This window comes from Squalius cephalus, assembly GCF_949319135.1.
Source record: "Squalius cephalus genome assembly, chromosome: 7".
Taxonomy (NCBI): domain Eukaryota; kingdom Metazoa; phylum Chordata; class Actinopteri; order Cypriniformes; family Leuciscidae; genus Squalius; species Squalius cephalus.
Window position 1 is genome coordinate 39,719,077 of NC_137128.1, and position 25,117 is coordinate 39,744,193.

Sequence of the window (25,117 nt, forward strand, 5' to 3'; positions counted from 1 at the left end):
AAGTAGGCCTACCCTACAACCCGGCACGGGGGTTTATCGAGCACATTTCACACATATAGCATGAGCAGTCAAGTAGCAGCTCGACGATCGGACCGTATAGTGTGAGCACATCATTTGTGAGCTTTGGCTTTACAACCTTGCTTAACTGTCATGATCATGTTCCGTTTAATTTTCCCTGTCACAATTTGCCTCATTTGCCCCCCTTTTTTTTTTTTTCTCGTTCATTATTTGCTGTTATGGTTTCTGATTAGTTGCACACCTGTTCCCTGTTTCATTGATTGCTTTCTTCTGTGTATTTAGCCCTATGTTTCCTTTGTTCTGTGTTCTGCAATGGGTGTCCCCATAACTTAGAGAGAACCTTACCAGAACGTTAGCCAATGCTCTGAGAGCATTCCCTGGGAAGCTACAGCTCGTATGTGCCATATCATTTGTTATCTGTGATTTCTGTATATGTGTCTTTGTTTGTGTGTATTTTAACCCTCATTTGTCAAGCATTAAGTGAGCCAAAGAGTTGTGTTTTGTAAAACAGCATGATTCTCTATCCAGTCTATTAGGTGCACCATGAGGCTAAAAGCTCTAGAGGATGTTCAGGGCTTTACTAAATACCGCTGTTATCAAAGCATAAGGACAAAATCAAGGTTTGTCTAGGAAATCAGAAAGTGATTATATGGTAATGGCATTGAGAGAACATTTAAAAAGTATACTTTGAACCAGTGAGAGTTGTTAGCTGTTGGTCGATAATAATGATAATAATAATAACTAACTAAAATGGATAGAGGAGAGAGGAGGAGCAATTTGGAGGAAAAGAGTTAATATCAGACCTCCTCATGAAGCGATGTCGCATCCTGCCAACTCTCAACTGTGCCGATGGAGGACTTTAGAATACTAATTATGTCTCTTTCTCTCACTGTCCATCTTAATCTCTAAAAGAAATGGAAAATACAGAATAGAGGCGTTTTGGTGACCGTGTCCGAGGACTCAGTCATCAAGAAGACTTTTTCAAGTGTGAAACTGTTAGCGCTTACCGTTAGTTGGGAGATGCTGGGAGAGGCCAGTGAGTTGAGAGCTGTGGCGTTGCCGTGGCAACAGCCTACTGAGGGCTGTCAGGTTTTCTGTCAGGTCCTGTGAGTCACAACACATATGGTACAAACACACATGTGCACAAACACACACACACTTCACGGTCTGGGACACAAATGTCAATATCCTGTCATTTATTTCACTGTAGTTTTGGTTTAATCTTTTATGGGTAATTTAGCATGGTTTTACTCTAGTGACAGTAACCCGATAAAGACAAAATCTTTATTTATTTTTTTATTTTTCTATTATTTTCATTATCTTTTTCAATTTTTGATATGACAGGTTGAATGATAGTTTTCAAATATTTGAACCTATTTTTTTGTGAGGTGCATTTTTTTTATCACTCAATTGGCATTTTTTAAATACATTTTTAAGCATAATTTTGTTTTTATTTATCCTTAAACCAAGAAAAGAAAATAAATCCATTAAATGTGTGTTGGGAACACAATTCTATATCTGTAAACAAGTCTTAAGGATGTTCAGATATTTTACTTTCCAGAAATAATTTCACATGTATTAGTTGCGGAACAAGATCTTTGCTTCTTGAGTGCTTGTGTGGTTTTGATGGAATGGATGTTCACTTGTTTGTTCTTGTCAATTCATATAAAGAATGATGCAGCCTGCTTTTACTCTCTGACAGATGAAATGGATGATTTAGACTTCGAGATTGTGGTTTGCGTGTTTTCATCAGGGCATGTTTGGAAACAAATGAAGTGCATTAAATGACATGCATCTGCGCGCCGATGACGGCTCTAGACTGAGTGGAGCAGAGCTTAGATTCTCAGAAAAGGGATTTTAAGTCTGGCAGAGGTAATGACAGCTACTCACATCTGATCACGCACACTCACTGTAATCCATTCCCTGTGCCTGTAAAGGTGAAACTTAGTTTGTTCTGGTCAGCTCCATACATCACTGTCACGCTCTGGTAAAAGGAAAAACACACACGCACACACACGCACACACACACACACACGCTTGCTCATCACAAAGATGAGTGAAAATGCACTCTAAGGCTGTTTGTCTCACACGCACACACTCTGACACTGTTGTGTGAAAAGCTGACACAGATTAGTGGCCACTTAAAGGACACTGTCACATCCAAGCCTCAGAGTCAGCAGAGGTCATGACTTTTGACCCCGTATGCGTCTGATGGCAGGCCCTGAATCTCATGATCAACAGACTGAGGTAATGAGAGTGAGACAGAAACACACCCACATACACCCACAGCACAGACAGACGAATGGATGGATGGATGGAAACGAGGAGAGAACAATAGATAGAATGATACATAGACAGACAAACATTGATCTATACATAGATAGATAGATAGAAACAGAGAGAGAGAACGATAGATACACAGACAGACATGAATAGATAGACAGACATACAGACAGACAGACAGACAGACAGATAATGTAGATAGATAGATAGATAGATAGATAGATAGATAGATAGATATATAGATAGATAGATAGATAGACAGAAAAAAGATAGATAGATAGATAGATAGATAGATAGATAGATAGATAGATAGATAGATAGATAGATAGATAGATAGATAGATAGATAGATAGATACAACCATGTTGCTGAAAAACTTTGTGCATAAAAAGAAAGATCCACAGAAGAGAGTGAAACAGTTATTGAATTCAAGGTTCGACTTACATAAGAGGCACTCAAAAAGACTTTTTTTCAGAAGTTATCAATAAAAGAGTGCTAAATGGCACAATTCAGTTCACAATGACATTATGTGTAGTTGCAAAGATGAAAAACTTATTTCAGAGTTGTTTCATTAAATTGTTGGCAGTACAAAAAGAGAGTAATACAGTGGCTCTCAAACAGCTTGGATGCTGAAGCCACAAAAAAAGAAGACATTTCTTCTTATATATATCTCCTTTTTGGCATAAAATGTTCTTTAAAACTGAGTCAAGATGTAAATTTCCTTTTTTGTGAAATGTGTATTATCGATGTCTTGCACCACGTGGACTGATATTTTATAATACATTTAATGACATTCATATTTAAATGATTGCAAAATACTTTATTTAACAGGTTATTTAAAAAAAAAAGATCTGGTAAATTGTTTATGAGCCTTTTAATTTGTAAAGTTGAATTCAAATTAAGAATGAATTAAATCTAAATTAATAAATTAAAACTAAATGAATGAAATGATCCCCTGAAAGGTTCTATATATGAAGCACCTGACAGAAAGAGGTTCTAGGAGTGTAAGAGTGTATTGTCGGGGGAAGTCAAGGTCAGGTGGTTTATGGTTGACAACCCATTTTTTGGCTATTTGGTCATTTTGCCCACTTTTTTAGGAGCGTGCTGTACTGTACACCCTGATGGCTCCAAACATTGCTGTGAAGCTTTCAGTGAACCAGTGGGTTTTTCTGTCCGAGGCCTTATATGTTTGAGAACTGTAAGGAAGCACGTTTTCAGTGTCTAGCCATTGTCACATGAGGGATGAATAAAAGATTATACACAGACTACAGCTGAGCTCATATCACAGGTTTCTACAAGCTTTCTCACCATGCAGCAAACTATCACAAATACTTTGAACATGCAGTTGGTTACTGAACTGTTTGTGCCATTTCATTCATTGTGCAGTAATTAAAGTGCTTTCTGTTCATATTCTTGCCCTGCTTTTATTGCAGTGTGAGTGTTGAGGATAGTGGCAACATCACTTGTAAAATTGGGGATGGTTGTTAAATGCTATCTGATTTTAGTCAAAAGTGCATCTTTCTTTCGGTTCAGTATTTTGTCACAAATAGCCAGCAGCAACAGAATTTTGCTTGAATATTGTCATATATTCATTCTCAGGTCAAGGCTCTTTGATGCACATTTTGTTCATTTGCAATGTTTATGCTGGAGGCAGTTTTGATAGGCCCACATTGACAAAGGTTCACATTAGGGGCATTCGCACCGGGTACTTATAGGAACTCAGTTATAGGAACTAGTCACTAGGACGGTCCCCAGAGAACAAATATTTCTCCTCTGGCTATTTTCCTGTTGCATCTGCACCACCACCATTCGTCAGCGACGTCATTTAAAGGGATTGTTCACCCAAAAATGAAAATTCTGTCATTAATTACTCACCCTCATGTCATTCCAAACCCGTAAGACTTTCGTTCATCTTCAGAACATAAATTAAGATATTTTTGAAGAAATCTGAGAGCTTTCTGTCTCTCCATTGACAGCTAGGCAATTGACACGATGACCAGATTGAATTCAGGCTTTTTTTCACATATAGATCAGTGAACAGAAACAGAAGTTCAACCGAACCTGCTTGACGCACTAGAACAAACCTCTTGCTGAAGCTCAAACGTGCTGCATAAAACGAGAATGAACCTCATTGGTTCTCGCACATCAAGCGAGCATGCTTGAGTTTCCGTTTACCACATCTGATGTGTGAGTTGATGAATGTTTATATGTGAATAAAAGCCTAAATTCAACCTGTTCATCATAAAAAGCAATCGTGCCTCTTCAGAAAATGTATGGACTAAACTGCTCAATTCATATGGATTAGTTTTACGATCTCTTTATGAGATTTTTGAAGCGTCAAAGTGGTAGCCTAGTTGCAGAGCTGTCAATGGAGGGACAGAAAGCTCTCAGATTTCATCAAAAAGATCTTCATTTGTGTTCCGAAAATGAACGAAAGCCTTACGGGCTTGGAATGACATGAGGGTGAGTAATTAAAGGGGGGGTGAAATGCTCATTTTCACTCAATCTCCTGTTAATCTTGAGTACCTATAGAGTAATATTGCATCCTTCATATCTCCAAAAAGTATTTTGTTTTATCATATTAATAACAGAAAGATACCGAGTCTTTCCGGAAAAAACCGAGCGGCTGGAGGCGGGCCCTGTGGGTGAAGCTTAGCTGTGCTAACGCGCCGAGCTAGTGACAACACACAGAGACATTTGTTCAGTTCAACAGTTTTACTCACCGTCCGGTTCCAACGCACGACCGCGAATCTTTATCATTGCGACTGCTCGATCCTAAGCATTAGACGATCTGCAAATCCGTCGATCTGGGCTTTGTTTATAAAACAATCAACGTCGAAATGCAGGGAACAAACAGTCTTACACAACTCCGTTTATGCTCAGGAAAACAAACTCCATCCACGGGTTCCTAAATGATGGGTTCTTTGGGAATCTGTGCAGGGTTGTCTTGCCCTGGCAACCAAAAACACACTTCTTTGGTGACATTGACTTCCCAAAAGCCGGGCAGGGCGCTTTGATGGCGAACTGCTTTCGCTCTCTTGCTCTGGTCTAAGAGTGCGCGCGCGGCCGCGATCTTACCGGAGAAGTGCCCTTAGGACCCATATAAGGAAATTCTGTTACATCTGACGTCACACATACCCATACTCGAAAAAAACTTTCCGAAACTTGTGACAAACCGGAAGGAGTATTTTTGGAACAAAAATACTCCTTCAAACGTACAACTTAGTTTTTGAAACTTTGTCCATGTTTAGCATGGGAATCCAACTCTTTACCAGTGTAAAAAACTCAGTAAGCATGAAATAGCATTTCACCCCCCCTTTAATGACAAAATTTAACATTTTTGGGTGACCGATCCCTAACTCTGAAGTATGAGGTAATGTAATCCCCAAAAAACTAAAATCACTCCCAGTTCCTGCGGTGCGAACATGCCAAAAAGCGGGTACTTCTGCCAATAGTCATAGGAACTATGAAAACGTTCCTCTGGTGGGAAAGCGCCTAATGACAACCAGAAGTCTTTCATTTTGAGATGTGAGTCAAATCAGGCCTTTGGCGATGCGACACGTGAGCGGAGTTCAGCTGTTCAGCTCTATGCAAATATGCAGTGACACAATGGGAGTGCAGACATTGTAAATCACATGATACACATTGCGGTACAGTACAGCGACCTCAAACGATGTAATCGCTGTCGGTGTAAACGGCCTTTATGACTTCAGCAGCAGTCTCTCTTTATCTCTGTGTTTTCTCGATCTGATAGCTTCAGATTTAATTTAGCTTATCTTCCATCCCTCTTTATGGCCGTACGTATGCAGATCATGATTTTCATTAACATTACAGATGAAGAATTTCCCGAAAGGCTAAGCGTTTGGCCTGTGGATGTGGCTCACTTTGTAAAGTGCTTGTGCTGTGAGATATTTGATATTCCTTGAACAAAAGTTAATCAAAACGGCCGTGGAAAAGGCCATGATGTTCCCTGCTCTCTCTGACTTCACACCCCCATTACATGAATATGCAAACTCATGTAGCTTATTTTCTTTAGAATTCATTTCCATTTTCAATTACGGCGTATGAAGTGCAGTCTCACGGTTTTAATAACGTATGTGTGCGAGAGTGCAATGGTGGAACTATAATCAAGACATAACAGTTGTTTTGGATTATACTTACACGCGCTGTAAAGAAAGATAAAACTCAGGCGGTTCCCGGTTCCCTTGAACTTCAAATTTGACTCAAAACATCACTTCAATGAGAAAAGAGGGTTGTTTTCTGCAAGACTGAGATCAGTGGGTTTTGGTTAAGTATTTTGCTTTGGTTTGTTTGTTTGTTGTTTGTGAGAGGCTAGTGAAATCTGTGTGGGAATTTACAGGATGATGAAGCTAACACCGATGGACTCTGACTTTGCAGTTGTCTCAGCTTCAGACAGCACGCCTACGGATTGTTCGTGGATCGTCTGATGCGTATTTCACACACACATTGCAAGAGCCTTCGCAAAGCATCAAGGAACGATCTAATATGCTGGTTTTACACAATTTCTGGCAGGCAGGATGCACAGGTACTATAATCAGTGCCTGATTAGAAGTCTTGCATAATCACCTTTTGATGTATGTTGTCCGAATGTAATTATAATTTAAAAAAGATTTTAAAGGTCATATTTCTTATAAAATAATATACAATTGAATGTACTGATAGTGCCCTTGTAATCTTTAATCAAAATAACTTCCCCTCCCTCTTGCAGTAACATCTCTCCTCTTCTCTACTGGCACGAGGGCGGGACAACCTGTCACTCACATGAGATCGACCAATAGCAAACCATGTAAACCAATAAATTCCCGATGGATGAAATCAAGTCCTGGCCTTCTTTTTTTTTTTTCTTGTTTCGCATCAAGAAAACGCTTTTGCATTCATTTTGACTAAATAATTTTCATTCTTTGTGTTATATATATATATATATATATATATATATATATATATATATATATATATATATATATATAATATTAGTTACTGTTGCAGATGTTTTTTTTGTTTTGTTTTAATCAAAGCAAAAATACAGAACTTTTATGGCTAAACTTAACCTGGAAAATCAGCTCTGGCAATTTGTGCCTAATAAGAAAAACTAACTGCCAGGTTCGTAGCATTGTATCCTAGAAAAAAAAAAAAAATTTTTTTATATATATATAGTAGTTTATACAGTATATAGTTCCTATTTGTTTGTTTGTTTATTTATTTATTTTTTTACTTTTAATCAATAATTAGTCAATACACAGGATATGGCTAATATTACATTTTTAAACTATTTGGTCAGAAAAAACATAAACTAAAAACTACCTTATGCAAATTTTATTTATATATTACATAATATGGTAATGTTTTGACAGATGGCCATCTACCGAACTGCCATCGACCCCAATGTGTCATCGTCCATCGTCTTTTATGCTATGTAAACCAACTTCAAGCTGCTAGTCAAACGTCTGGCTACACGAGAGTACATATATACATGCTTAAGCAAAAACCTGCTCTATTGACTGATGTTTCAGCAGCCATGCATGAGCGATGTTTCTTTTCCCTACTCGCTGTAATGGCTTTATTGCTCTTTTGAGGAATAAACGCCCGTTCCTCCCAGCCCGGCCTGAATGAGTCCGCCTGCGAGCTGGGCTTTGTGCCAGCTGATCTCAGCTTTCAGCAACATGGCTTTTCTCGCCGAGGCTGAGATTGAACAGAAAAGCTGGGTGGATTTTTTTTCTTCTTTCCCGTGTCTGCTTTGACAGAACGCTGCGGAGAGACGTCCCTGCGCTAATTAATGCGCTTAACGCCTGAGCCACGTGCTCCTAAAGCGCAAGGTCAATTAGAAAAAGTTTGTAGCATTAATGCCGAATTAAAACCCAGTCCCATGGCAGGTTCTGTGCTTTTTCTTTTTTTTTTTTCTATCTTTTGTGGTTCGATGTTTTTTTTTTTTTCACGCCTGGTTCCCTCGTTCCTTGTCCTCAGTTCCCCTCCGTCATCATTTCTTTGCCGAGTTGACCCTTGTAGCGCCTGGGACTGAGAGAAAGGGCCCTGGATTAATTCATGTCATGCTGAACAGGCGCGAGACAATTAGCGGAAAATGTCGCAGTGAGAATAGCATTTTGCAATGTCAGAAAGCCAATGGACATGCAGGTTTGTGTGGGAATGTTTTATTTGTGTGTGTGCGCTTTAAGAATGTGCTCCAAAGGCATAAAGATGCATTTTTAACTGCATTTGGACTCACACACTCACTCACGTTGACTGTAGGCTGTTCACAGTAGCTGATTCAGCTCTAGACGCTCCATTTTAAACAGTAGCTTAAAGTGTAAACAGTAGCCTGGGGGACGCTACACAATCTGACTGAGCTCACATCATTACTTTCACATGCATTTATCGTGGTTTGAACATGTCAGTCGTTTTTTTGCTTTTCAGTTTCAGTTTAGTTGTATTTCGTTTTAACGATGCATGAACGATGTGCTTTTTCTATATTTCATTAATATTTTTGTTCTTTTTTTTTTCAGTGTTTAACCTGGTGAAAAATAAATATAGCACAAAAAAAATAAATAAAAATAATAATGCTAAGTATACTGCAAATACATTTACATATTTATGTACTTAATATAACTATAGTAGACTCTGGGTAGAGTAGATGGTAAGCAAACTGTCAGTTCTGATAATCAACGTGTTGGATGCTGGAGAAATGGGCAGGAATAAAGATCTGAGTGACTTTGACAAGGGTCAGATTGTTATTGCAAGACAACTGGGTCTGAGTATCTCTGAAACCGCAAGGTTTGTGGGATGCTCCGGACAGCAGTGGTGAGAATTTACCAACAGTGGTCCGAGGAAGGACAAACCACAAACCGGTGACAGGGTGTTGGGCGCCCTAGGCTCATCGATGCACGAGGGCAATGAAGTCTATCCCGTCTGGTCCGACCCAACAGAAGGCCTACTGTGGCACAAGTCACACAAAAGGATGGTTATGGGAGGAATGTTTCACAACACACAGTGCATCGCACTCTGTTGCGTAGTCGCAGACCAATCAGAGTGCCTATGATGACCCCTGTCCAATGTTGAAAGTGCCTACAAATGGGCACACGAGCATCAGAACTGGACCTTGGAGCAGTAGAAGAAGGTTGCCTGGTCTGATGAGTCCCATTTTCTTTTACATCACGTGGACGGCCATGTACGTACGCTCTTTTTACCTAGGGAAGTGACGGCACCAGGATGCACTGTGGGACGACGACAAGCCAATGGAGGGAGTGTGATGCTCTGGACAATGTTCTGCTGAGAATCCCTGGGTCCGGCCATTCATGTGGACGTAAAAATTGACGCAGACCAGGTGCACCCCTTCATGACAATAGTGTTCCCTGGTGGAAGTGGCCTCTTTCAGCAGGATAATACACCCTGCCACACTGCACACATTGTTTAGTAATGGTTTGAGGAACATGATGAAGAGTTCAAGGTGTTGTCCTGCCCTCCCAATTCCCCAGATCTCAATTCAGTTGAGCATCTATGGGATATGCTGGACCAACAAGTTTGATCCACGGCAGCCTACAGGACTTGAAGGATCTGCTGCTGAAGTCTTGGTGCCAGATACCACTGGACACCTTCAGGGGTCTTGTAGAGGCCATGCCTAGGCAAGTCGGTGCTGTTTTGTAGCATGCAGAGGACCAACAGCATATTAGACAGGTGGTGTGTGTATGCTTGCAGCGTGTTGAATCATTTGTGTGCTTGTGTTTATTTTGGCCTTTAATGCAGTTAGTGGATATTGAAGGCGCTTGTGTGGTTTGTGTGTGCATTACAGAGCAATACAGTATGAAGATGTTTGTGATATTTCTGTCAGTTAAAACAAGTTTGGCTTCTTCTCAATGTACACTGTTACCAGTCCATGAAAGATCTGAGATGCCGCGACTCCGCTCTGTATGTGAGGCTGTTTGAGTGAGTCTGTATACTGACTGCGTGTTTGGTGTGAAGGATTTTCAGGCTTGTCTCCTCAGGCTTCGCCTACAGCTACAGAGATGGAGGTCTTCTCAGACAACCACAGCAGAAGCCTGAAGCCAAGTGCTCAGCAGTTGCGTTTGAGTGGTCGCCCTCAGGGGGTGTCTTTCAGATACAGGTATTTTACAGCAGATGCTGGTCCACTTTCAAATGAGGCCTCGTGCTGTACTTCTAAATGTAAAACCTGTCACACGTTCTGTTAAAGGATTGCACCTTCTAACAGGAGTTTCCCCGTCTGTTGTTCTGGTGTGTACGAGTGGGCCGCAGGGGTCAGAGGTCATGGCTGCAGTGCTTGTTGTCGTGGTGATAAACATGGCATGTTTCGTAACTGAGAGAATGTGGCGTTGTGCGGGATGGGAGAGGCGTTCGAGTGTGATTGTGTGTGTGTGTGTGTGTGTGTCATATGGGCTGGGTCAGAAGCTGTCTGTCAAACACCCACACCTTCACACATTCTGCTGTGTGTGTGTGTGTGTGTGTGTGTGTGTGAGAGGGGCTCCACACCAAATGTTCCTCTGATTCAGTATGTGTATTCCTCTAAACCCATTTCCTTTCCTCTCCTTTTTTCTCTTCTTTTTTGTCTGTTCCTTCCCTTTCCTTTCATTTTCTTTCCGTTTTGTCTTTTCCTTTCCATTTCCTTTCTTCTTTTTTGTCTGTTCATTTTCCTTTCCTTTCCTTTCCTTTCCTTTCCTTTCCTTTCCTTTCCTTTCCTTTCCTTTCCTTTCCTTTCCTTTCCTTTCCTTTCCTTTCCTTTCTCTTCTTACCTTGTCTTTTTCTCTTCTCTTCTTTTCTCTTCTCTTCTATTTTTTCCTCTTTTTTCTTCTCATCTTTTTTGTATTTTTCTTTGTATCTTTTCCTTTCTCTTATTTTTTTCTTGTCCTTTTCTTTAGCTTTTTTCTTGTCCTTTTCCTTTCATTTCTTATTTTCCTTTTCCCTTGTTTCTTTTCTTCTTTTTTGTTCCCTTTACTTCTAATCTGCTCTTCTCTATCTTTCCATATATGTCTAATCTCCTCTCCTCCCCTTATTTAATAAATGACTAAATGAATAAGTCCGCGGGTGAGTAGATGGATAGATAAAAGAACAGAGTAATAAAGTGGACCCGACCCTCTAAACTTTTAATGAGCTGTATAGCATCTAATTAATTTCTTCAAAGGCTGCAGATATTCAGGAACAGAGGTCTGATTTCACACGCAGCACAGGTCACACTCTTTCATATGGATAGAAGGAGGGATGAATTATCCTGTCCTCTCTCATTAAAGGAGAGACACAGTCCCTCCCTTTCTCGCACTTCACATCTTCCATCTCACACCATTTATTAATTTCCATCATCCATCTTTGTATGTAAATTGATAAGTGTAGTAATCACACCCACATCTTAAATTCTCCATATAGCCCATGTTTGCACCGTAATTCATATTTATGAGTTTGATGCATATTCATGGCATGCAAATAACAGTTCTAAATGCGAACAGGTCGATCCAGGTCCATTGCGACCTGAAACGTCCCGTCTGTCACTGCCGTAATGCCAGTTAATCAAGGTATTAACGGCAGATTACATTGATCTAGTGCTGACATGAAATATTGCTTGGTGGAGAGTGTGTGACCATTGTTCCTCAAAGAAAAAAGTGGTTGTATCATGGACAAATGTTGAATGAATATAATGTTTTAAAAGTCTTAAAGGTCAGTAGCAAAAAAACATCCTGTTTAATTCCGAATGACTGTTTTGGTGCAAGAAACCTTAAGTAACCTTATAAATGGGCATCAGACCAAAAAAAAAAAAAAAACATTGTCTGGAATATGACTTATTTTGGATCAATATGAAATGTTTTCTGTCTTTTTTTTTTTTTTTTTTGATCCGTGTCAGCAACAGTACACTGTGATAAGATTAAGCAGACCCGAGTCCTGATCCTTGTGGTCATTCAGCTGAACCAGCAGAAAGTGTTCCTCTCAAATAGCTGCAGAATTAATGATAAACGAGTACAGGAATCACTTTATCCAGCTCTTTATTCAGAGAGATAAACCCGGCCTGGAAAAGCAAGCAGAATTTATTCACTACTCTCTGCCGTGCCTCAGAAGCCCTAAAAGTAAAGTTCAGCATGTCTGTAATATTTGGATGCTGAAGTGCTCTAAATTTGTTAAATGTGCTTAAAGTGATGTTTTTTTTTTTTTGGTATGCCATGCACAAAATGGCCCTATGGGACAGAAATCACTGAAATAGTGACACATCACCCCAGTTTCTGTGGCAGCCCTATACAGATAATGAAAAAAAAAGAGACATGTCCAAGTGGATTTTAAATGCATTTTTTAATGCAAATTTATTTGCATGTTTATTTCAAAATATGTATATATAGCCATATATAGAGAGCAGTTTTATTATTATTATTATTATATATATTTTTTCATTTATTATTTTTTTTTTAGGTGCATTTTGCATTTAAAATTCACTGGGCTCCAAATCTAAGCAGGCATGTTTAAACACAAAAATGGTATATGCAGGACAGTGAAACACAAATACAAGAACAAACTTTGTGTGAATGCCAAGAAAGAGTCAGGGGAGCAGCTTGTGTGTGTGTGTGTGTGTGTGTGTGTGTGTGTGTGTGTGTGTGTGTGTGTGTGTGTGTGTGTGTGTGTGTGTGTGTGTGTGTGTGTGTGTGTGTGTGTGTGTGTGTGTGTGTGTGTGTGTGTGTGTGTGTGTGTGTGTGTGTGTGTGTGTGTGTTTTTTTATCCAATCAGAAAACACTGTCTTTTTTGTCTTGGGAGCACCTTTGCTCCGTTTCGCTCATTTCACTTGAAATAGGCCTCGCAAACAGGAAATGTCTCATCTTGCACTCAAACTGGAACAAAAACACGCTTTGCTCTCATGAACGTAGTTTTTGTCTGTAGCAAACTGACACTGACTCCTTCAGACACTGTGCTAGTAATGCACTGCATAAAAATAGCATGGTCAAATTATATCCCAACTGGCATATTGCATGTTAATAGTGAACATCCTGTGTTTCTCACTCCTAAAGCTTATAATGTTATTCCTGGTTGTCACCATGCTGCAAAAAAGGCATTATGTTCTTATCCAGATCCATTAAACACAAGGTTATGAGATTTACTAGACAAGTATGAACATATTTACACTTTTGCAGCTCTCTGTTCATCTACAAGTGCTCCTGCTAATTTTTCCTAATATTCCAGATGAAATGTGTCTCCAAATCGGGATTTTGAAGGTGTTTGATTGAAGCAATAAGGAACATTATCAGAATAGCTCACTAACAAGATCTTTCTCTCTCTCTCTGTCTCTTTAGCTTGTCCTCCAGGAACGTTCAAGTCCAGTCAAGGGACGGGTTTGTGTCTTCAGTGTCCGTCTAACAGTAGGTCCACATCTGAAGCGGCCACCATCTGCGTCTGCAGGAACGGCTACTACAGAGCAGACGGAGAGCAGCCAGACATGCCCTGCACCAGTGAGTCATTATCATCATCATATTACTGTTATTGTCATTATCATTAGCATTAAACTGAAGCGGTCGGTCATAACATCGTTTTAGAAGCAGTTTGAGAGCACAGGTCCCTACTACCAATAAGTTGTAGCCCAAACCGAGGCCGCTAATGAGATCATCTGAGCCATCCTGACACAAAAAAAAAAAAAGATGGCTGTTTCGATTTTGACCCAAGTGGGTTTTAAATGTAAATTGCAACAAAGAAAATTAAAGAAATTTTTTTAATAAAAAATATTGATTTATTGATCCACTTTGATTTTTACATATGTCTCATTATACAGTATATTTTACATTATGTATTATGTTTCGATTTTTCTCTAAACCTAACTACGTACCTGGAACCTAATTACCTGCATCTACAGTCGACACTTAATAATTAAATTTACCTGGGGTGTCTCCAGTCGACTCCCAAGCGCCTCCAATTGACATCTGGCGCATCTACAATCGACACCCAATAATCTTTATACTCTGCCAGTTGTCGACTGTAGACCAAACCGAGGCCGCTAATGAGATCATCTGAGCCATCCTGACACAAAAAAAAAAAAAGATGGCTGTTTCGATTTTGACCCAAGTGGGTTTTAAATGTAAATTGCAACAAAGAAAATTAAAGAATTTTTTTTAATAAAAAATATTGATTTATTGATCCACTTTGATTTTTACATATGTCTCATTATACAGTATATTTTACATTATGTATTATGTTTCGATTTTTCTCTAAACCTAACTACGTACCTGGAACCTAATTACCTGCATCTACAGTCGACACTTAATAATTAAATTTACCTGGGGTGTCTCCAGTCGACTCCCAAGCGCCTCCAATTGACATCTGGCGCATCTACAATCGACACCCAATAATCTTTATACTCTGCCAGTTGTCGACTGTAGACGTAAGAGCTAGAGTTTCTTACTCTAACTTGTTCCCCTAACTAACTTACTTGCTACACAGGAATAATCGTCAAACAGACTCCAGCAAATGTCCTTTAAATGCTTTAATTACGGCCAGGAGATCTCCGAGCAGTTCTCCAGATAATCTCCCAAGAAGAAGCAAGGCCGGAGGATCTCAGACAAATTCCATTGAGAATCCCACCAGCTAACACAAATACAACAGTTTTTATAGAATAGGAGAATGGAAATTTGATTGATTCTTCATAGACAAGCCTTCTTGTTACTAGGCAACCAAGGTTTCAAATTTAGTCATCTGTCTTGTTTAATTTCCCATATTTGTTATTTTTACACACACACACACACAACCAAACAACATTCAAAAAAAAAAAAAAAGAACAGAAAGTTTTAGTACATTGTGTTTCAAAGTGTTAGCATGTTAGGCCTACAAATAGAAAGTAAGGTTAGATGTTAGAGTTATGATTAGTTTGATATACAGCTTACTATTTTATTCATTAAAAAATCCATCACAATCTCTTTATTTTCATTCATGAGAAAAGTTAGCAATGTTGTTTTTTCCATATGAATGAAAAATTGAAGTCATTACTGAGAGGCTGTGAGGCTTACAAGATCACACACACACACACACACACACACACACACACACACACACACACACACACACACACACACACACACACACTGCAATTAACAGTTATACAATTCTCATGTATAATTTGATCAGTAGTTTTTCCAAATCTTCAATCACAAATTCAGTAGTGCAGAGACAGTTTTATAGGCTTTTCTGGGTTACAATCTGGCTTTTGTTGCAAGCTAGATTTGAACTCACAAACACTGCAGATCACAGTCTCACTGGGTGTCTTTTTTCTCTCTCTCTCTCTCATGAAGAGCACCATTGGTATCTTAATGAATTTATGACATAATATCATTTTTAAATTTATCAAATGTTGTGTCCTAATGTTCTTATCAAATAGTCACCATTTTAAAAAGCAATATGCTATGCATTAGAAACTCTGCTAAATATTGTCTAAATTAATTATCGTAGTGTGAATACATTCATGTTTAAAAGGAAAGAGGACTTTATTTGCATCATTTGTGACTGTATTCTCAGATATATTGTACCTTATCGCTGAATCGAAGGAATATGAGGCTGCACTATAAAAGTGCCTGTTTGTGTTTGCATTCCTGAAGAGCTGTATTTGAAAGTCCCCTCAGCATTTTAATTCTCCATTTAGAGTCTAAAATGGCGTTCAGTGAAACATACAGATGGCCATTTGCGATTTAGCCCAACACCTGCTCAGAGGAAGGCCCATGCAGCACCTGGTCATTTTACCGTCGGTGAGAAAATGATGCAAAATGAATATTTCTCTATGAACTGCTGATAGAAATTCCTTGTGGAGTGTCTAGCAGCTACATAAATATTTTTAATATTTAAAAAGAATATATATATATATATAAAAGGGAAAGGGTCTGCGGTCTGATTAACACAGTGATCGATTGCTGAGAGAGAGTCCACAGGAATTGATCATAACACCCCACTGTGCATGTAGTGAATTACATCATCTCAACTTCAGTGTAAAGATAAATTTCACTTCCTCCGTGGTCTCACGGTACTCCTGTCTCTATCTCTCTCTCTCTCTGGGGATTTGTGGTTGTCTCTGTGGGGAGTAGTGCAGTGGGACTGGGCCGAATCGCCTCGAGCCTCCATCAGAACCTAAATTATTTCCTCAGAAATGTCTGCTGGGATATGTGTGTGTGTTGATGGGTGACAGCTCACTGGTTAATTGGAGGATGCCGGACAGCACAATCCTCAAGATTAATTATCTAGGAGCTATGTGGCAAACAGTTCTGTTCTGGGGTTTGTTTGTGCGTGTAGATGGAGCATTCTCTCTTGGATTTAGCCGTTTCGATTGGCCGAGCAAGAGCAGAACTTGTTATCTGGGGCTTGGTTGGCGACAAGTCTGGGTTCGATGCAACTAATGCGTCTAGGTTTACATGGAATGCCGGTTACTGTGCGAGTGTATGTGGAAGTTTTCTTTGCTATATTTTTTAGAACAAAATTGTCCCTAAAAATCAGCTAAATCTAATAAAACCTCTCTTTGGGGTCATTCAGGGTAATCCACAATTGGAAAATAACTGATAAATAATGGTTGTATGTATTTATCTGTATATATTTTTCATTTTTTATTATAAAAATGCATTTAATGCATATAATAGTAAGTGTGTGTGTATATATATTTGGATGGATTTGATATATCTCAAATCCAGCCAAAAATATATAAACAATTACTATTTAAAAAACTAATTATTATTATTATTATTATTATTAGTAGTAGTAGTAGTAGTAGTAGTAGTAGTAGTAGTATTTTATATTATTAAAATGCTTATTATTTTTTCTAAAAATGCAACAGTGGGGATGTGAGTAGAGGTTATTCATTGCACTGAAATTAGTTTTATGCCCTCAATTAAAAAAACAATGTTTAAACAACTATTTAAATAATTAGTAGTAGTAGTAGTAGTAGTAGTAGTAGTAGCAGCATTGTTGTTGTCGTTAATAATAATATTAATTCATTTTATTCTTAACATGCTGTTCTTTTATGGGTAAGGTGGGGATGTGGGTAAGTGTTAGTCTGTTAACATTAATTATTTTTATATAAAAACAATAGAAGTCTATGGTATGTCCTCATATAGATAAGAATATGTGTGTACTGTATATGTGTGGATAAAGCATTCTCTGTTTGTTTGTTTGTTTGGCCGTGCAAGAGCAGAAATTCTTATCTGAGGATTGGTTGGCCAACAGAGACTGGTCTGGATTTGATGAAGCTAATATGTCTAGGCGTATATGAAACACTGATTGCTGTTTGAATGTGGGTTTATTGGTGTCCTCATTTAGACAGCTAATTATTGTATTTTCAGCAGCATTGATATCTGGTATAGGTTCATGTGTAGTTCATGTGAATCACACACACACACTTACAGATATAAGAGCACTAAGGCGATTGCGCTTAGACAGATCCCTGGAGAACACTTCTATGGATTGCTCCGAGCCAGCGCACACACACACACACACACACGGTTGACCTGCAGGAGTCAGTGTTGTGTGTACAGGTGCAGTGAACAGGACTGTAAAGCAGTGTAATTGCTTTGCTGCCGTTAATCCTCTGCCAGCGACGTCTGACTCGCTGTGATTCTGCTATGAGCTTAAGCCTGTGTACACGCTTTCTTCAGCATCCCACGTGTAGTGCAGCGCTACAAACCATCACACACACATAAACAGATGTGCACATCCACACACACACACACACAGAGTTCCCAAAAAGTCAAACGTCTGCAAACTAATGCTGCTAGAGCTTTTCTCAGAAATAATTGCACTTTTTCGAGCCATTTCTTTCATTTTTAGTGGATGAATGAAGTCTGTTCTCCTCAAGTTTGTGTTTACATGACTCATCTTGAATTTTGAAATAGCTGAAGATTGCCTATAAATACATATTTTCATTTACAAACATAGTGGATTGAGTTTCTGATTCTGAATAACAAATGGAGCATTTTTTAGCATGCATAGCATTGTCCTTAGTTATTTCAAATCTGTCAAGTCCAACTTATAAATGAGTTTGCAGTTAAAGGAGTCATAACCTAGTCTTAATTTGGATACCTACTGCTGTATTATAGTCTTTCATGCCCTTCTAAAAAATAAAAGTGGAAAAAAAAATAAAAACAGAGCTCCTAAAACCTTTATTTCTGAAGGCATTATTGTCTCGCGAGATCTGATGCGATGTTTTGGCTGTCGTGGACGTAGAGTCCATTCCCCGTGTTTACCTTGAAGCTAACGTTACATACAATAGCCGCATTAGTAGTTAGCTGCTGTTTGTTACACACAGTAGAGCAATAAAAACAGTCTTACCGTTTCAATTTCAGGCAAGTCCCGGATGGTTGGAATGGCACCTTTTTTCAAACGGAGCTTCGTGGCCAACTTCGCCTGATATTGGCCCAAATTTGTGAATGATTCCGGCGTAAAATGTTTAGCGCAGACACCGAACAATAAGCCAGTTGAAAGTGTTGCTGGGACAGCGTCATTAAAAATGAATTTTATCCACTGGTCCCTGATAGTTTGGTCCGTTTTTGGTATAGAAAACACATTCGCATGTTGTTTCTGGCAGTCAACCACAGAGCAACTCACGTGTGCACTCGGTTTCTCCATCTTTCGCGACTGAACTGAATATGAGGGGGAGAGGGGAAGGGCGGGCTTCCTGCTGCGGTGTCCATATATGGTATATCCTGCCCCGTCTTGACGTCAAGACGGGGCTGAAATCAAAATCTCGTTTTTTAGTGCGCGTGCACGTGGGCTATTTTACAAACCCTGAGGTAAACAAACGCTTCACTTTTAAATATCGGCTTCCCGGCCAGTGTATAATCATTATGCAATCATAACATACATTGATTCTCGTGGAAAAGTGAAATTTGCAGGTTATGACTCCTTTAAGAAGTGGCAAAGAAATTCTCCATCATTTACTGATAAACTGGCTTATTCAAGTCTAAAGCTCATTTTCAAGTTTTGGGAGCTGCGGAGCCCCTAAAGGTTCAATGTTTTACGTTCTGCATTTGCTCGCATAGAACTCAGATGTTTTGTGAGTAAATGCAAAGTGTCTTGTTGGAATGCATACAATCTGCGAGCGAATCTCATATTTGAACTCTTATCTATTGTTTTTTTTTTTTTTTTTTCATCACCATGTCCTCCGTAGGGAGCTACGGCACATTAGCTATGTTTGCGTAGTTAACTTGTGCGCAAAATTGGAATTTCGCATAAAACATTTACGAATAAAGCACCCTTTCCATCTCATTTGTTCAAGAGAACGAAGTTGTCACTTCCTGGGATATTGGAACACAATATCTGTAATAAAAATGGAAGTTGCCACAATCGGGGAATTTGTTTACAGCATAAATGACATGCGTCTCAGATGAAACTCATTCGAATGCCTGTTGTTTGGGAATGCAATCGTGTGAGACCGTTCTGACAGGGAATTAAACCACATAATTCTGATGACAGACTTGAACGCATACGTTTTTTTTATGCACACTTTTAGAATGTATGCGCATCTTGGCGTTTCCATTCAGTGTTTTATATGCAATATCCCAAAATGTGCATAAAAATAGGTGGATGGAAACATAGCTATTGACTACTTTTACATGTGCACACTAGTGTGATTATTTAATCAGAGGTAGGACTTAATCGCAGTGTGTTTGCATGACACGAGCAAACCTCTTCACTCCCGTTTACATGCAGGTTTCATTATTCTTTAAGAATTGTGGTTATTTTTTACCGCCATTATTCAGATAGCTCAACATAAACATAAACTCACATACAGTAGGTGTGTTACTGGCCAAGCTCTTCCAGCGCACACGGACTATTTTTTTGGTATTTGGCCTCAGTAGTTTTTTTAAGTGACGCACCTAAAATATCTCCATTTCATTATTTTCGACCATCAATATACTGCATTGTATTCGCGCGACATTGTCAACATGAACTCCGTTTTTTCAGGACCTCAAAAAATGCACATTCACACTTCGGTCAGACTGGAATAGATGTGATTGAAGTGTTTGCATGCCTGCTTATTGTGATTAAAAATTTGCATAAGCCACATGTTTTGCTACGATTATGGTTGCTACGATTATGAGTTTAAGCGCATCAATTTGATTGAAGTATTGTATTTACATGAGGTAAAGTTTAATCGCAATGGTGCATAAATTATAATCACATTTTAAACGCTTATAAGCCAGAAACTAGTGATCTGGTAGATGTTGTAACTACACCAGCATATTCATATTGTTTGGGCTTGTCTCAATTGATAGCTCATCAGATTATGATATTTATTATATCATTTTTTTTAGGATACTTTGATGAATAGAAAGTTCAAAAGAACAGCATTTATTTGAAAAAATAAGTATTTTAAACATTATAAATGTCTTTACCGTCACTTTTTTTTAAATCAATTTAATACATCCTTGCTGAATAAGAGTATTTATATCTTCATATCTCAATACTATTTTTTTTTTTGAAAAGTATTCAAAAATCTTACTGACCCCAAAGTTTTGAAAGGTAGTGTAAATATTCAATGCCTGGGAATCGGAATTGCATCATGAAGCTCAGTGCAAGTGCTCCACTGAGAATGAAAGAAACGGAGAGAAAACTCAATAAAGAATGTGTCGTTTTTGTTCTAAGTGTTGTAAAACAAAAGCGATTTATCCTCATCGTCCAAGACGGGAAGTGGTAGCAGCCGTCTGGTTGGCCTCTTGCCAGTGTGTCTGAGAGAGAGAGAGTTAAATGTGCAATAAATCCAACAGCAGCAGAAGCCAGTCGATTCCTTATCATCCACATGTCCATTTCCAGATTAATCTCCTCATGTCTGTCACAGTTCCTCAGTGTCTGTCTCTCTCACATCTCTGACGCTTTGATATTCACTCACAGGATTTGGTTTTAATCTTGTTGAGAGCATCGCAAAAGCAGTGTGTGTGAACTTGAAACCACAAGAAGTGGACAGTCTTAGGACTGGAGATATCGCCATCTTTGAGGGGACATTTTGACCCCATAACATTGACCCCATAACGTAACACATTTCCTTTTTTTTTTTTTTTTTTTTTTTTTTTATGTCATTTATTCCTGTGATGGCAAATTGATAAATAATAAATCAGCATCATTACTCCAGTCTTCAGTGTTCCCTTAAAACGTTCCTTTAAAACGTTCCTTTACGTTCCTTTAAAAATCATTATAATATGCTGATTTGCTGCTCAAAAAAATAAAATAAAATCGTACTACCAATTTTGAAAACAGTGGAAATCATGACACGTGTTTAGGAGTCTGATAAATAGAAAGTTCAAAATAGCCTTTATTTGACATAGAAATCTATTATGAATGTCCTTACTGTCACTTAAAAGTATTATCAATTAAAAGTTCTTTCTTTCTTTCTTTCTTTCTTTCTTTCTTTCTTTCTTTCTTTCTTTCTTTCTTTCTTTCTTTCTTTCTTTCTTTCTTTCTTTCTTTCTTTTTCTTTCTTTCTTTCTTAATAATTATTAAATGACCCTGAACTTCTGAAAGTGTATTTTTATAGTATGCCAGAGTTTTGACTAATTATATAAAGTGTGAAATTCATCAAGATTGCACCCACTGCTAGCACAATTAATTTGCACACATTTGGCTGTGTTGTTTTAGCACCAGTTAACTAAAGGAGTTAGTACAAATCAGGTAATTGTGCAAACGTGCCCACGAAATTAGTGCTTATCACAACAGGGCAATTCCCCATTTTACAGGCTTGATTGTTTGGTTTTGGAGGATGCAGGAGATGTGTGTATACTGTGTGTGTGTGTACATATATATACACACCAGTTCTAACTGTAAACTGTATCTCCTGCATCAACAATCCACAATAAAATTTTATTTTAACCATGAATATCAATACAGTACCTTTATGATGTCAATTATGGTGATGTTTGCGTGCGTGTATGTACTGAAGCTGCTCTTGGTGTGTCTGGATTTCCTTTGGGAACCGGCTAATTGTGTTGGAACTGGCTGCATCTCATGGCCTCATTCTCACACACACACACACACACACACACACACACACACACACACACACACACACACACACACACACACACACACACACACACACACACACTCCTTCTGGCCTAGTTCCAGATATGGCCCACCTCCACTTTGATTCACTTGCGCTTTTTCTCCTCCCGTCTCTCGCTCTCTACCCTTTCCCCTCTGCCTTTCTTAAGCCTGACTGTGAGATATAGTGAGTAAGACATCTCTGCTGTCGTAGCACCTAATCAAACAGTGCTTTGGGTGTTAACTGTGGTGTAAGCAAAGCCCTGCTGTTTGGATAGTGACCAGCTCACTGTCTGAATGAAACACTCCCTGCTAACAAAGCAGAAAGAGCTGCTGCTTTATGGATCCTCACAGACCTTTTAAAACATCTATGGCACTGTTCCCTGAATAGAAAAAAAAAAAAAAAAAGTCTGAATCTCTTACAGAAATCTATGTTTTTACATTTCACACACAGACACATGTGTGTATATATATATATATAATTTTGATATAAATGCTATTTCTAGATATTGTGTTTTATTTAATTTTTTATTTTTCAAACACACACATGCACATATATATTCAAGAGCTGTCAGAAGCCTTCTGCTCAACTGATTGGCTAATCATCAGGGTTGCCAGAGTTCGAGGTTGCTTCTTTCATCAGTTTTCCATGTTTAGGATCCCAGTAGCCCCTGATTCTATCCCACAAGGCCCTGCCTGCACAATAGCTCATTGTGCCTCGGCCTGAGTGAAATCATTCTTTTCTTGCTTCAAGTGCTGGAACGTTTCCTCGCCAGGTTTGATATTTCAAGGAGAAGTCACTCAAATTCTTCGTTAAAGTGGCTGGTCATGAAAATCCAACCTGAACCTTCCAGAACCTCTCCTGGCTCTCATCTGGTTCAGTTGCGGTCTATAGTTAACATCACAACCTTTCCGTGATCTGTAAATCCTCAGTTCCTGGCCGGATGTTCTGTGCACCAGGGGAAGTCGTTGCTTTATCAGAAACACAATATGGTTTCTCCCTGTGGCTGTAGTGGGAAGGCTGGGTGTGTATGAAAGGATCCAGGAGGTTGTGATAAAGAGCCATTACTAAATCCTTGTTCCCTTACTCTGACTGTTGATGAAAAGCCACTCACAGTGTTGAGTTAGTGGGCTGATGTACGGCCTTCGGGGACCGCCACTCTGCATGGTAATTATAAACAGTTACACGTCGTTCTGGGACCGAGACCACAGCTGAAAGGAAAAACACAACACGGCTCCATTCTGTACGACTTTCTTGTAGTTGAGTAGACAATGTTTTAAACTTTAACTACACAGAAAAAGATTAAATATCATTGGGGAATGTAACATCAGTTTAAATAAATAAGGATTAGTTAATCCAGAAATTAACCCTCATGTCATTCCAAAACTTTATGACTTCACACTGTCAGTTTTTGGGATTGACAACTGCATTTATTTACAGTAGCGCCTCGAATACTGTCTGAATTGAACGTGCAACAGGATTTAAGCCAGTATTCTTTTACCAGTAACCATAGTGACTGTGACCAAAGTAATATCAAAGAAGATGGCGACATCAATAACACTGAAAAGTCATATCACTTTTGACACGACAGGAGTCCAATCGAGCCGTGAGTTCATCCATCAAAAAAAAAAAAAAAAAAAAAAATTATTTAAATGAAGATAGTATTATTTTAATAGTATTATTTTAATTTGATGATATACTATTTAAATAAATTTTAATTCTAATAAAATATCAAATATATATATATTTTATGATTTCTACAAGGCATATTTATTAAATGAAAACAATCTGGTTAAAGCCCCGCACGCTTCCGGATTTATCCGTATACAGATACAGATACAAATAATTCTGAGATTGTTACAGATACAGATATAGATATTGGCTCCGCTGCACAGCTGCATGAAAACTCCAGTCTCCATTCTTTGTAACTGGATGAACATGTGTGATCAGTACCATTCTCTTAAATTTCACCTTTTGTGTTCAATGGAGGAAAGAAAATCATGGCTTTGTAATGGCATAAAGGTGATTAAATTATAATAGATGTTCATTTTTGGGTGAACTATTGCTTCAAGAGAGGAACAGAAATGCTTAAATGATAAATGAGGTAAGCATATCATGCAATTAAATGTCGTCTAAAGGTATTAGTTTTTCAGCTGAATCTTAAATGACTCATTTTCTATTATTCAAGTGTCGAAATTAGTGTAATTTAATAAAAAAGCCAATGTAAGAGTTGTAATTATTACTGCACTGCAATTACAGCAGTGCAATTTAAAGAGCCTAGACAAATGCAACTGTTATTAGTCGCACAAAAACGCTCTTCCTTTTCCCCCCACTGGCATTAACAACATTTCTTTCGCAGCATCATGTTCATAGTTTGCTTAATGAATTTCAGTATTCTCACGTGTCTTTACTTTCTCGTCAGGTGTTCCCTCTGGGCCAAGAAATGTCATCTCCATCGTGAACGAGACCTCCGTGACTCTGGAGTGGCACTCCCCGCGTGAGACAGGCGGTCGCGAGGACGTCATGTACAATATTGTTTGTAAGAAATGCCAAGCGGACCGGCGATCCTGTTCCCATTGCGATGATAATGTGGAATTTCAGCCCCGGCAGCTGGGACTGACCGAATCCAGAGTCTTCATCAGTAACCTTCTGGCACACACTCTCTACACGTTTGAGATCCAGGCGGTCAACGGTGTCACCAACAAGAGCCCGTATCCTGCCCAGCACGTCTCCATAGACATCACGACCAACCAGGCTGGTGAGTGATTACTTTTTTATGAAGCCAAACAAGATTATGCTTGATTAAACAAGCTTATGCAATCAATACAGC

At 38.8% G+C, this 25,117-nt stretch overlaps 1 protein-coding gene across 1 annotated transcript in view; it reads left to right on the forward strand.

Annotated features, from left to right (window-relative positions):
- Positions 1-25,117, forward strand: part of ephb1 (EPH receptor B1) — a 225,201-nt gene that overhangs the window by 115,936 nt on the left and 84,148 nt on the right. The window contains exons 3-4 of the mRNA XM_079876294.1: positions 13,586-13,741; positions 24,710-25,045. Coding sequence (XP_079732420.1) covers positions 13,586-13,741; positions 24,710-25,045 — 492 coding nt within the window. The remainder of the gene's footprint in view (positions 1-13,585; positions 13,742-24,709; positions 25,046-25,117) is intronic.